The sequence below is a fragment of the Heloderma suspectum genome, chromosome 3, assembly GCF_057233095.1.
Source record: "Heloderma suspectum isolate Gila_16-S chromosome 3, 16-S_ref, whole genome shotgun sequence".
NCBI lineage: Eukaryota > Metazoa > Chordata > Lepidosauria > Squamata > Helodermatidae > Heloderma > Heloderma suspectum.
The window spans coordinates 308,535,516-308,550,111 of record NC_139460.1 but is presented as its reverse complement, the minus strand read 5'-3'; the positions used below and the strand labels follow the sequence as shown (position 1 = coordinate 308,550,111).

At 43.0% G+C, this 14,596-nt stretch overlaps 1 protein-coding gene across 2 annotated transcripts in view; it reads right to left on the bottom strand.

Moving 5' to 3' along the window:
• FNDC3B (fibronectin type III domain containing 3B) overlaps positions 1 to 14,596 on the bottom strand; it is a 385,564-nt gene that overhangs the window by 264,382 nt on the left and 106,586 nt on the right. For both annotated transcript variants that reach the window (XM_084847494.1, XM_084847495.1), the window contains exon 3: positions 3,679 to 3,754. In XM_084847494.1, the coding sequence (XP_084703620.1) occupies positions 3,679 to 3,754 (76 nt within the window). The remainder of the gene's footprint in view (positions 1 to 3,678; positions 3,755 to 14,596) is intronic.

The following is a 14,596-nucleotide window of genomic DNA, read 5'->3' as shown; positions in this document are numbered from 1 at the left end:
CTTTGAAATACAGCTGTTTCTAATCAGGTTTTGCATACTTAAATGCCTAGTTTCTTCTCCCATATCTGACATAGCATCAGATATGGGAGAATAGCATAGGAGACTAGTATCTGAAGAGCAAACAACACCTGATCCATTATACCGTCAGTCAGTTTATCTCTAAGACATGTGAATGTTTGTTCGTAGTTTGTATACTCTTCCTTTAGAGTTTGAAGTTCTTTGTATCTTTTTATTGTGATGAACAATTGTATCACTGATATATATTCTATCGAACACAGGAGATATTTAATGTCTATAAATGTTCTATATTGTTTTTTTAGATTTCCCTGAAGGACCTGCACGTGGGCTGAAATGTGTTGGAACCTTTTTCTTTCATTAAATAAAACATCATTTTTGCCTACCCCTTTGCTTTTGGCTTTTTGGCATTCCATCTGCCCAGAGCCTGGAAAGTATAACTAAGGGAGAGCCTGCTAGAAAATTGCAGATTCATTCTGTTGCATTTTGCTTATTTTCAGATTACTAGAAATAATACAACAGCGGAAAGAGGAAGCCTTCCCACAGCCTCTATCATCCAAGGATATATCCAGCAGGGTTGTTGCCATTTTTATTTTTTTATAAAAACCAACAACAACAACTTCAGATTGCAGAGTTTTTCAAGGCTACAATAGTATGGATGACACTGCTAAAGGGAAAGGCAGTTCCTCATTTTGGATGGGAGAGCAACTGGAAATCTGATATACACCACCTTGACTTCAACGGAAGATGAGTAGAATATAACATTTTAATTTGCACCTATTTATGTCAGTCATGTGATTGGTTCTAATGCCAGGTTCCAAGGGAACAACAACTTGATGTGTAGAAGCCAGTCAGGCCAATATGTAACTAACCAAGAGGCAGCCCATTGTGTCCATATTTCAACACACAGTCTCCCTTCTTCATAAAAGGAATGAGTGTTGAAACAGAATGTAGAAATTCAGAACATTAACACAAATGTTTTTCATTAAAATTCAATCAACACTGCAGTCAGGCTACCAACTGAGACGAGGATTTAACTGATCGGAGAATGTCACCAGCTTTCAAGACTGAGAACTAAAAAGGAGTACAGAGAAAGACTCAATAAAAACATTCTATACAGAAATGTCGTAATCTTAAACATATGTGCATAAATGGAACGTACACACACATGTCAGTGTTGTTATTTAGCTCTACACAAAGGGGCAGAACTTGGGAGCCACGGGTTTGTGTAGGAGCTGCACCATCCATGCTGGTTATGTGCCTAGCCCTATGCCTAGACTCCTCCTTCTCGCTTTTGTCATTAAAGGTGCAATCCTATTGGGACAGGCGGCCAATAGGATTGCACTGGGAGGCAACCGCCTATCCAATGCAGGGCAGGAGAAGCACAGAGGGGATCGTCCCCTCTGCACTTCAGCTGCCCTACAATTATGGCTAGACAGCCGATTTTGGCTGTCTAGCCATGGGACCTCGGAGCGTGGGAAGCGGCAGCTGGACAACATGTAGGATGTGTCGTAATGCCCCGTTTTTGCCGCTCCGCACTCCTCTTGCAAGTGCAGAGCGTGGGGCCGTTCTGCACTGCCTACAAGGTAGTGCGGGAGGGGGTGGAGGTCAGTTCTCAGGGAACCAGCCTTGGAGTGTGGGCTCCGAGGTCGGTTCCCAGGAACCAATCTATCCTATGGCCGTCTAGCCGCTGACTAGCGGCCATAGGATTGCGCCCTAAGTAAATTTCCGAAACAGCCGCTACACTGGTATAAACATAGAAGCTGGCATAAACATAGCCTTGGAAATTGGATCTTGACCTGAACACAGGATAGCAGACTTTGGCATGGGACAGTCTAGAAGCATTCAAATGTTGCTCCAGAGATATGAGCTGTTCAACAGTAGGACAGACTGCTTCTCCTTCACTAGAGTTTTTTACGTAGAGGCTAAATGACCACGTATCAGGGATGCTGTAGCAGCAGAGTTCCTGCACTGGAAAGGGGTTGGACTAGATAACCTTGAAGATCCCATCCAACTCCAAGCTACTATGATTCTAAAAACAGATCTTGAAGCAGGTGCATAGGTTCAGACAGAGACCAGAATCTACCCAGTTCATGCTAATTCCTTTTTTGAAGCCATATACAAACATGTTTTAAAGACACAATGCACTAACATATAACTAGCTCCTAGGAATGTAGCTGTCCGGGATTCCAAGCCCTCCCACTGAGTAGTGAGGCAACAGAGAGTTGCTGTGTGATCCACAAAATCTTTTATTCAGTTAATAGCACCTCTTCACACTTGAAGCGACTACAAAGGCTGAGAGCTGTCCTTAGCAAAATAAGGCTTTTGTTAAGAGAGCTACTGAAAGCAGTACAGTTGCCTTTCAACTAATGGACGTGTTTCCAGCCGTGCTTGGCCAGCTTTTTCTGGGCTCCTCCCTTCAGGGAGCATCCTCATGACTCAACTTCTGAGGACCACCACTCTGGCAGAATGCTTCTCACCTCCTCTCAGCTCCACCCGTTTAACTCAGTGGCAGGCTCTGGCATATGTCAATTCCAGTGCTTCCTCCCACTCCAACAGAGGCCAGGTTCCCATGGGGAGGGGGGAAGATGGTCTCGGAGCCTGGCCCTCCTGCTCGATAAGCCCCTGGGAAGATTCTTCACTGGCTCCTGGGCAGTCTTGGGGAATTTCCTCCCCCACTCCCTGTCTCAGCTGGGCTTCTTCTAGCTCCGTCTGAATCAGAATCTGAATCAGAGTCAGAAACCAAACCCGGAAGCCTGGGCCCAATCCTGACACCAACATCTGAACAAATCAGATATCAATACTTTAGTCCCAAGCAAAAGTCAGCTTCATTAGTTGCCTTTTCATTTCTGCTTTAAATGAAAAAAAGAAAAACCAAACATACAAATGGGAATTGTTTGATGAGATTATTCTATTGCAGGTCACAACTGATTTGCTCCTTTCTTAATACTGAGCTCAAATGATTCGTTTTCTTGCTTTCATGATCACTGGCTTCAAGCAGGAAGAAGAAATCCAAAAAAACATAGCCCCTGGGTAGATTTATTTACCATGAATGTCTCACACACAGTATGCATGACTGCTAGCACCATCTCTCCTAGAATTTGGCAACGTTACAGGGCGCATTCTCCCCCCTCCCCCAGAGGTGTGAGCTTTGCTTGAAGAGTTTCTCCATTATGGTAAGCAGCAGAACTGTGCTTTTCTTCAACATTAAGGATGGATTATATTTTGGTCAAACACCTTTCATGTAGCCCAAGTGAGGAAAATCCAACCTGATATTTATTTTCTGGCTCTCCATGTTTCTCTTGGGGACAAACCCAAGATTTGGAATTCTGTTCTGCCACAGCTAAGGGTGCCCCAGAGGAAGTAACTTGAAGCAAAGATCTGAGGTATCATACTGAAAAGTAGATGGTGCTTCTCAATGTTCCTGCACCCGTATTAGGGGCTCCTTTAAAAAAAACAAAACAATGCTCCCACTCTAAATGGGCTGCAAAATTGAGCTGCAAGTTATCCACACCTTCTTGACAGTTTATACACTACACCTTTATGAACATTGTTTTTTTCTTTTTAGTAGAGAAAGATGAGAGCAATAACAACAAATCCACAGGAGGTCAGCCAAAGACATCCACATTAAACAGAAATGCACCCTTATAAAGTCTTCCTTACCTTGAATGCACTGAAGAGTTCCATCTTCACCCCTTATTGTAAAAGTTTCACCTGGATTGACTTGCACAAAAATGACCTACAGAAACAAAGACAATGATATGAAAATCTTATTCAAAACATATCCATTTTCTTCCGTTTAGATGCATTCTCTGAAATATAGGCAAGACACAAGGTGTTTTAAAAAAACTGATTAAACTAGAGATGTCCTAAAACATTAGTAAAGATCTTCTAGTTATTAAAATTAAGTTAATTTAAACACAGAATCAAATATTTTTCATACATAAGGATTTACTTTAAGAGGAACCTGAACAATCTAAATGTCTTAAGATCTAAATATAAATGAAAATTTTCAAAGAAAATTTCTGTCACTGTTTAGGATAGGCACAAACAAGCCCAAGAGGATGCCAGTATGATTAAACAACCACATTGAGGATAACATTTCCTTTACAAAATAAAAGTCTAGCCTGAAATAAGAGCACACAAATTCCAGCAAGCCAAAATACAAATCTACAATAAAATAAGCCAAGACCAAATTGCTGAACACAGAAAAACAGATACAAATGTAAAAAAATCCTAAATAGGAAACAAGCCAGAGAATCAATGACAAAGTAGCAATGATGTGTTTTTTAAAAACCCTGTGAAGGAATCCTGGAAAACTGCAGAGAAATGGGGTGGGGGTGAGGAATTGTTTAAGTTTTTACTGAAGAATTTGTTTGAGGGATACCACCATCTGAACCAAACAGAAGTGATATTTTTAGAACTAACTAGCAAATGTAAAAAGCAACCAGTTACCAGGGCCAGTTGGCAGAGATCTTTTTTTTTTTAATCTCACATGCAGTATTGCTGCATAAACTAAAATATATAGAGGACTTCCTGTTTATATATGTAGCTACCTGCACATTTTCAATGCAGGGCCTCCTACAGGTGCCCTTGGTATCTGAGATGAGGCAGGTGACTACCAGAGAGAGAGAGGGCCTTCTCTTTGGTGGTAGCTCAGTTGCAAAATGCTCTCCCCAAGAGAGGTTCACCTGGAACCTGCTTTACTGTCCTTTCTGTGAAAGGCAAAGACCTTTTAATTTTCCTGAGCTTCTTAGATGCAATTTTAATCCCGCTGGCTGTTCTATGCAGGTTTTATAATCTTTTAGCTTTTAGCTTCTTTTATTTATTTATTTTGTATTTACAATGTAATTATTGCTTTCTTCTTTTTGTAAACCACTCTGAGAATGTGATTGAAGGGCTCTATATTAACTATAAATATAACTTATCAAAGAAGTCCGCTTTTTTTACCAGAAAACAAGAAGGTGGACAGTGACACTGTTTTGTGCCTTTTGTTTCTTAAAGGGACAGTGCCCTAGGCAAATTGGTGGAAAGCATTAAGGACTCAATTCAGTGAAGTTTCTGGCACTCAATTTGGCAGCCCCTCAGGCCACAGCACAAACCTCTTGATAAAGAGAGAAGTTTCAAAGCAGACTGCAATATGGCCAGGGAGGCTGGCCAGTCATTCAAAAGAAAATTTTTTTAAAGATTCCACTGGGCACACCCATTCCACTGAGTGCTCTTAAAGTACAACCCAGCCTAAGCCTATTATTACCATACAGAACTTCGGACAGAGGAAAGCTAACATTTTCATAATGAAATGGCACCCTTCTGCTGATGCCATAAACTGGAGGTTGGGAAAACCTGCAGTCCTCCAGATGCTGTTGGCTATAACTCCCATCAACCTTGACCATTTGCTGTGTTAGCTGGGGCTGATGGGAGTTGGAGTCCAACAGCATCTGGAGGGCCATGGTTGCTTCAGCCCCACACTAAACGGCTTTGCCCATTCTTCCTTACCCATAGAACAGCCTCCATGAAAAATGCATATCTTGCCATTTGTCCACCAAAGGTCTTTTTTCTCTGTGCCCTGTGCATTATCCTCATAACCCCCATTCCCAACTGTAACCAAATGATAAGTACATATAACAGATTGTACACATTCTTCCCTCCCTCCATCTCCCAGTCTATCATTGGTACACTCCTAGGGAGCAAAGATTAGGCTACCTTGTCTGTGTAACTAACTATAAAGCCTCATGAATAATGGTGGAATGTTACAAAAGAATAACATAAATAATTACTTCACAGCTTAGAGGAAAGCATGTACTTAACACATTGGCATATAATTTTATTATATAGTATTACATTTGAAAATGGGAACAATGCAAAAACTGAAACACTTGAACAACTAAGGATTAAAGTTTGGAAAATGAACTTTTTATCTGAATAGGATCCAGTAAGTCCAGGTTTACAATGCATGGAGATAGTATAAAATTACATTTCTTCATGCAAATAGTTTTATTTAAGACCAGACACATTAACAGAAATTTTAAGCCAGCAATATTCTTGCTTAAATCCCCCTCCTTAAATCCCTACACTGGCTTCCTGTTTGTTCTGTATCAGCACATGCACCTCATCCTTATCCCGAGTGCCTCCATGGCTTTGCCCCCACCCCACCTCCACCCTCAGTTTCTCTGCTCTCATCTCCTGATACATCCCTGCCCTGTGATCTCCACACCACCAGCTGCGTGAAGCCTTGGTACAATCCTTTAGTCATAAGGGCCTAAGTATCAGCCATTCCATGAGCCCTGCGGAAAGACCAGCTCCATTGGGTTTCTCCTCTCCCTGAACTCTTTCCAGCTGGTCATTATTGTGATTCAATTGGTGCCTGGTTATGCTTTTCTTCCTTTTCCCTTCCCATCCCTTTTTCCTTTTGTGTTGTGTCTTTTAGATTGAAAGCCCACAGGCAGGGACTGTCTTGTTTTTACTGATCATGTGTAACCCACTTTGGGTGCCTCTTTGGCTGAGGAGTGAGTAAAAATGCTCCTGGTGGTTCCACATGGATCTCTGGCCCGACTGGAGTCCACCAGGAGAACAGCCTTCAGTGTGGCAGCCCCCTTTCTTTGGAACTCCGTGCCCCTGGAGGCCAGGCAGGCACCAACACTGTGTTGTTTCCGGCGCCTCCTGAAAACAGCACTGTTCCAGGGGGCATTCCTTAATTGACCAGCCATGGTTTCTATTGGCATTCTGTTTTTAAAAAGCATAATCTTAATATGGTGTTTTAATCTTTTTATTCTTTTTACTGTTTTATTTTTTGTGTTCACCGCTCCAAAATCTGTCTTAGATATGGAGAGGTATACAAACGTTGCAAATGAATAAATAAATATGCTTTAAATAAACAACGCAAGAGCTCTGTTGGATTAGATCAAAACCTACCAGATCCAGCTTCCTGTTTCCCACACTGGCCAACCACATGTCTCTTGAGGAGCCCACAAGCAGGACAAAAGGACAGTAACCCTCTCTCACTGTTGAAAGCAGCTGGTATTCAGAGGCATGCTGCCTCTGATACTGGAGGCAACATATAGCCATCATGAGTAGTAGCCTTTGACAGCCTTATACTCCACGAATTTGTCTAATTTGGCCACCACTACATCTTATAGCAGTGAATCCCATAGTTTAACTATGCATTGCATGAAGAAGTATTTGCTTTTGTCCATCCTGAATCTCTATTCAACTTCACTGGATGACCCCACGTCCTAGTACTAAGAGGGAGAACAACGTCTCCCTAGCCACTTTCTCCACACCATGTGTAATTTTATATACCTCTGTCATACCCCCCTTACTCGCTTTTTTTCTAAACAAAAAATCCCCGAGTATTGTAACCTTTCCTTACAGAATTCTACAAAATCATACTATCATTAGGCATGCGTCACTAAAATAAATGCATATTCTTCCCCTACCTCTGCTGCCATCTTCCTCCCACTCCTCTGTTGTCTCCCTGTGTCCATTTAAAGAAGGCAAGCTCCTCAGGACAGGGACCTGTCCTCTTATACTTTGTAAAGTGCAATGCACACTGATGGCATGCTATACAACAAGCTATATGTATATTGTGGTCCTGAGCCTTACACAGCTCGGGACCACAATACCTGATGGGGCACCTCTCCTGGCATGAACTGACCCATACACTACATTCAGCATCTAAGGCCCTCCTCCAGGTGCCTTCTCCAAGGGAGGCTTGGAGGGCGGCAATAAGACAGAGGGCCTTCTCAGTGGTGGCCCCCCAATTATAGAATGTTCTCCCTGACAAGGCCCACCTGATGCCAACATTGTCATCTTTTCAGTGCCAGGTAAAAACAGCCTTCTTCTCCCAGGTATCTGGCAACATAAAATGAGTTATATCTTGGACTGCCTTTGGCTGAGTGTTTAAAAAATCATTTTAGATACATATTGTCCATCTGTGTGTTATCTGTCTATATGATTGTATGCAAATCTGATAAACAACAAATGTATTTTAATGGTTTTTAATTTCTGTGAACTGCCCAGAGAGCTTTGGCTATGGGGCGGTATAGAAATATAATAAATGAAATGAAATAATAAATGAAAGGCAAACACACATAATGTATCACTGCAGTCAACTACCTGTGTAATACTCAGGAGGCCTACTTGTACGAGCAATATAACATCAAAGAGATGCTCCTCTTCCATGGCAAACTGCAACATGCAATTTTCCTGTTCATGGAAGGGCAGGGGTGATCTCGTGCAAGTACATTGCTCTGAGAACCAGCCAACAGTAATGTGGTAATTCAATGAACTCAAGAAAAGCTTGCCAATGGGTGGTGCGCAGGTGTTGGAGCCCACCCTGACCACATCTAGCATGTCCAAAGCCAATTTTCCGTGCCACCTGATAAATATGCAAAATATTTTTTCATATAAGATCAATTATTGGTAATTGTTAGCCAGCTGCAGTAACTTCTGCACCAACTCTTAGTATGCATCAACATGTCCCATGACACTTGAAAGTATCCTTTGGTTATAGTTTGTTTCAAGATGCCAGCATACAAAGTGATCTGTGGAAGGGAGTCACACACTAAACAAAAATGCTATGTGTATCATACTCATGAGGGAAAAGTAAATCCATTCCATGCACACTTTTTTCTGACACAGCAATGCTAGAAAGACTTACAAAAAAAAGCCTGGGGCAGGCTCATACTATGACCTCAGCTGTAACAAGGGTATAATAATATTGGCTAAACTTATTGAAGGGCTTACATATTACTCAGCTTGATTGATAACTGGCAAAAAGAGGGAGAAAACGTGGAGGCAGTGACAGACTTTGTATTTCTAGGTGCAAAGATTACTGCAGACACTGACTGCAGCCAGGAAATCAGAAGATGTTTACTTCTTGGGAGGAGAGCGATGACAAATCTTGATAAAATAGTTAAGAGCAAAGACATCACACTGACAACAAAGGTCCGTATAGTTAAAGCAACGGTATTCCCCGTAGTAACCTATAGCTGCGAGAGCTGGACCACAAGGAAGGCTGAGAGAAGGAAGATAGATGCTTTTGAACTGTAGTGTTGGAGGAAAATTCTGAGAGTGCTTTGGACTGCAAGAAGATCAAACTAGTCCATACTCCAGGAAATACAGCCAGACTGCTCACTTGAGGGAAGGATATTAAAGGCAAAACTGAAGTACTTTGGCCACATCATGAGAAGACAGGATACCCTGGAGAAGATGCTGATGCTAGGGAAAGTGGAAGGCAAAAGGAAGAGGGGCCAACCAAGGGCAGGATGGATGGATGATATTCTGGAGGTGAAGGACTTGACCTTGGGGGAGCTGGGGGTGGCGCCAGCCGACAGGAAGCTCTGGCATGGGCTGGTCCATGAAGTCACGAAGAGTCGGAAGCGACTGAACGAATAAACAACACAATGTACAAGATGTGTTGTGTGAACTTCAGAGAATGCTATCCACAAGGAGGGGATGAGAATGAATCGGTCTACCACAGTGGAAGAGAGATTTGGGGTTGCTTCAGGCCCTAGGCATCCTGCATAAGAGCTATGCTGGATCAGACCAAGGGTCCATCTAATCCAGCATTCTGTTCATACAGTGAGCCAGTGTGGTGTAGCAGAGTGCTGGACTGAGACTCGGGAGATCTAGGTTCCAGTCCCCATTTGGCCATGAAGCTCTCTGGATGACTTTGCGCCAGTCACTGACTCTCAGCCTAACCTACCTCACAGGGTTGTTGCGAGGATAAAATGGAGAGACGGAGGATCGGGTAAGCTGCCTTGGGTTCCTTGCGAGAGGAAAAAAGGCAGGATATAAATGTAATAAAATAAAATTTTAAAACCCATCACAGCTGTTGCCCTTTTCATTGCACACAAAAATTCTGTACCAAAAAGCCATTTTGAGAGACACAGCAACTTCCTGTGTTAAGGACTTCCAAACACAAATGGAGAAAGAGCTATTTATAGTGACTGTTTACATTACACAACTTAGCAAGCAGCAGTATCCTGATCACAGTGTGAGGCTGTCTGCGTTTATTTTAGTCAGTGTCTGAAAGGATCATATCCTAATGACACAACGCTTACTAAGTCCAAGCAAAGGAACTGCTGAACTGTCAGACAGTAAACTTTTATACCATGAGATTTTAAACTACATCAAGCGCTTTTTCACAAAACATGGGGCTGAATTTAGCTTTTACTTCTATCTCCATTTTTTTTTTAAAGCTAGTTCAAGTCCTAACTTGGCATCACCAAGAAACTGAGTTCTGGATGGGGCTATACAGATAGCAGCAGGCTTGATTTTCAACAGGTGGGGTCACCAGGGGCAAGGAGCAAGTTAAGCCTCCATCCCAGTGGTGTCTATAAGGTGCACTCATTTACTTTCTCTTTTACATGTGAAATGGTTGCTATTCACTTTTTCAGGGGGGAAAGGGAAAGCACTGCACTTGAGGAGAAGCCATAGCTCTTAGTGGCAGAACATATCCCTTGCATGCAGAACACCACAAGTTCAATCCCTGACACGGCTAGTTCAGGCAGCAGGTGATAAGTGATGTTTTATCTGAGGGATTTTTTTTACTGGGAATCCAGCTCAGCCTACAGCTCAGCTTTGACCTTCCACGCTAACAGACTCCATTACAGGGATGCTGTAAGTTACTGTCTCTCTGTACAGCACCGCAATCTGCAACAGCCGTGACCTTCAGCAGCTGCCCCACAGTGTCGACTGTTAGCGGCAGCCCTGGTCTTCACCCCAAATTACATCCTTCCTTTTGCCACACTGGCCTTGCGGCGCTCATTTTTCAAACAGAGAACACCCATCCCCAAATTCCTAAAATCCATCTAGGACTACAGCAGTACTATAAGTTTCCAAAATAGCTTTACCATACATGCAATGACCTTTCCATGGACAGCAAGGCAAAGACTCCATTTCTGAATGAACATCGAGATGCTTGGAAAGTTTTTAAAAAAAGACACACACCAGAAATTACTGCATATCATACATAAGCTTTGAAATAACAGTAATTCTGCAGAAGCCCATTGTCGTGGCTAAATTATAAGTTCTAGAAAGGGAAAATGCTAACGTGGACCATTATTGTTAGGCTTGCAACAAGATTTTCACAAGACACTGATTGGGACAGACGAGGCAGCAAAGACACCACAATCAGAGTCCCAGAAGGGATAAAAATAAACCGACAAAAGGCAGTCCATCCGCGACCTCAGTTCAGTCAGCAGTTAAAGACATCTGCCTTCCAGCCTATGAAGGCCTATGAATTATTCACAGGGGCCATAATTTCCTTCAAATAAAATATAGTATTCAAATCAAAGTGATAGAGCTAGGGAGATCAAAACATGAGTCGTTCCTTAAAGACGTACATGTTATTTAAGTTATATGGCATTTCAGTAACATTAAAACCACTGGACTCTAGAAATTAAATGTCAGGCTCCTCCTCCCCTTTGGCACACAAAACCACCTTCAATGTGCTAATTCAAAGGAGCGCTTTTTTCCCAAAACAGAGAGGTGCCAATGCTCAAACCTGCCTTGGTCTCACCATATGACCTAGAAACCTTATCCTAAGCCTTGGTCACACCTAGAGATGTGAATGCCTGGGGGGGGGGGGGTTGGAAAAATTCAGGAAAAAATACTTTGCTCCTCCTGTTTTCCAAAAATTGGGTTTTCTAATGTTTCCATTTCCTTATCCTGCCCCCAATTTTCTGGTATTTTTCCAAGTCTTCACATCTTTAGTCACACCACATGACCTAGAAACCTTTTCCTAATCCCTACTCAGTGGCAAGGAACATTGACTTTGCACATGCTCAAAGGCACTCCCATCTATTACTACTCAGATGTCCTAGAGATGAGGCTAGCGAGTCCTGGCACAAATTATTAAGCCCTAGGAGAGAAGGCCTTCCACATCCTTTTCCAGCTTTTGCTTCTTGTATGAATCAGGCCTGCTGAGTAACTATGGCAACCAGACAGTAATCTAGAGTCACCTCAAGACACTGGGCTGGCTTCAGCATCCTAATATGCAATTTCCACTTATAACAGGTGCAAAAGAAAATCATTATCATCCTTCACATGTCCCCTATCTTCCCTGTGCTGCAATGCCAACCAAGTTCCATCAAGAAAAGACATTGTATTTGTTTTACTGAGGGCAGCTGAGGAGACCTTTGCTGATTCCATTCCTCACTTGCAGTCTAACAATAGTCTCATGACACTTTCCTGACAACCAGCATCAGTGTGACAGGAAAATATTTTTGCTTCAAGCAGTCCTAATGTTCGAGTCTGAGGTACTGGCAGACTCTATGACACTTAAGCCTCTTCTTAATATAATACACATACATAAAATATAAATAACTCCTCCTTTGGAAGAATGCAGACCTTAATGTTGGGAAGACCTTAATGTTGGGAAGAACACCAATTATATACTCTGCCTATCCTTACGACTCACAGCTATGCCTACTAGCTTTTCAACAATAATGTGGTCAAAATGAAGGGACAGTGGCTGTGTTCACACAAAATGACATGCTGGAATTCTGGAGAATCCTGGCGTATCATTCACAAGCAAGTGCTCCCACTTGGCACCCTTCACCAGGGAGAGTAGCTTCAGTAACCAGGCTCTCACCAGGTAGAAAAAGCTTAGCATCGCCAAACTGAGACTCCCCTAACAAGCCAGAGCAACGATCTTCACCGTTTTTCAAACAGGTGCCACTTTTGCTCCAGGCACCACCACCAAGGCCACTTGGGGGCCTTTCCTGGCTGTGGGGGCCACTCTCACCCCCCAGTCAAGTAGTGACACTGTGCACCAGTCAGCTTGAGGCCTTTGGGGGCCTCTCCTCCCTATCCCCCTCCATGTCATCCAAGGCAGGCAAATTCCAACAAGCTCACTTGGTCCTTGGACTGTGATGGATCTTTTCTCATCATTGACAGTGTGTCTACTCTACTCAGCGCTGCAAAATCTCCTAGTGCAGATTCTCATTGCTCTCTCTCTTGCCTGCACATTCAATTTCCCCTTCACCTCGAGCACCTGCAAAGTGCACTGCTGTAGCTAGCTGGTCATGTTGCTCTTGTGCTCTTCCTACACCACAGGTAACTGGCTGATAGCTCCTATGTTCTCTTCTTCCTCTCACCCCCCAGCCACCTTCTAGCTGGCGAACAGCAGGTCTCTTGGCTGCCCACCTCCAAAGCTTCAGCTGATATCCCAGATCACAGCAGCCAACCCATTGCTAAAGCAAACAATAAGGCAAAGCCAGAGAACCCTTGCTGAGAGTGAATAGATACTACAAAAAGAGAGAGTGAGTGAGAGAGAGAGAGAGAGAGAGAGAGATGGGGAGCCACATTTGAGGTGATTGGGAGCCACCAGGAGCCCTCAGGCCTTGCAGCCACAGTTTGAAGCTGGCTGATTTGGGAGTGACATGCCAGGAGTCAGGTTCAGATGTAATGCTAAGCTTTTTCTTTGTACTGAGCTCCTGGTTACTGAATCCACTCCTGCTGGCAGATGGGGCCAAGCAGAAGCGATTGGGTAGCATGCTTGCTTGTGAACAATAAGCCAGGATTTTCCAGAATTCCAGCTAATGGTTGTGTGTGAATGCAGCCACTGTCTCAGGGTTACTGGCCTGGATGCAAGCAGGTGGTGAGGCAGGGACAGGTAGTCTAAAAGCAAGTCACTCTGCACTCAAGTAATAAAACGGTTCCAGCTGAGGAGCTTGGCCTGAGTTAGCAGCCTTATAGAACTGGGTGGGTTGGCAGCTGCAATACCCCCTCTCACCATCTTAAGTGGTGCTGCTGCAGAGCAGACCAGATTGTGCACTCCACCATCAAGCTGCCATGGTAACTCTGGTGAGGTGCCTGGATCCCACTACTAGAGCCCCCAACTGAAGACTTCTGCAAACTTTCACTGAACCATAAAAGCTCATCATTCTGGTCCCTGCCCATTTACTCCACACACCGTGAAATTTCCTTTTGCTTCTTTCAGTCTGCACTTTGCTTATAACCCACCCTGACAGGATAAAACCATCCTCAATCTCTAGGCCAGCCTTTTTCTCTCACCCACCTATTTGTAATAGATACTGATTAGCCAGGCATTTGTCTGAAATGTAGCCTTCCTTCTGCTAGGTTCAGGACACAATTTTTTTGTATTTTAAAATGTAATCATAAATAATTGTTTTACTTAATGAAAGTTAACAACTTGGCAGACATCACAAAATCAGCAGGTACCGTGTCCCTAAATGGACTATATCCCTTCAAACTGCAGGAGGTGAACATCTGAATGCTCCTTCATGTGAAAGAAGACCTCTTTGCATATTCAAAAACTGGCCTTCTGGGTGGAAGATTATACTAGAATCTTCTTCCTGACATGCTAGTTTTTTTACGCAGCAGGATTTTGCTTGTATTTTTTTAAATACGGGGATGACATTCAAACATTTGATCCTCTGCTTGTGGTCTGAAATGGTACCATCCAACAACAGACATGTCTATTATTGGACTGTACCATTTCTCTTTAAAGCAGTATAAGTTAAAATTTAATGTGGCAAGGAAATATTGATTGACTGATTTTAAGAGAACCATCCTCAAAAAGATAGGATCCCAACATCTTTCTAAACTAAGA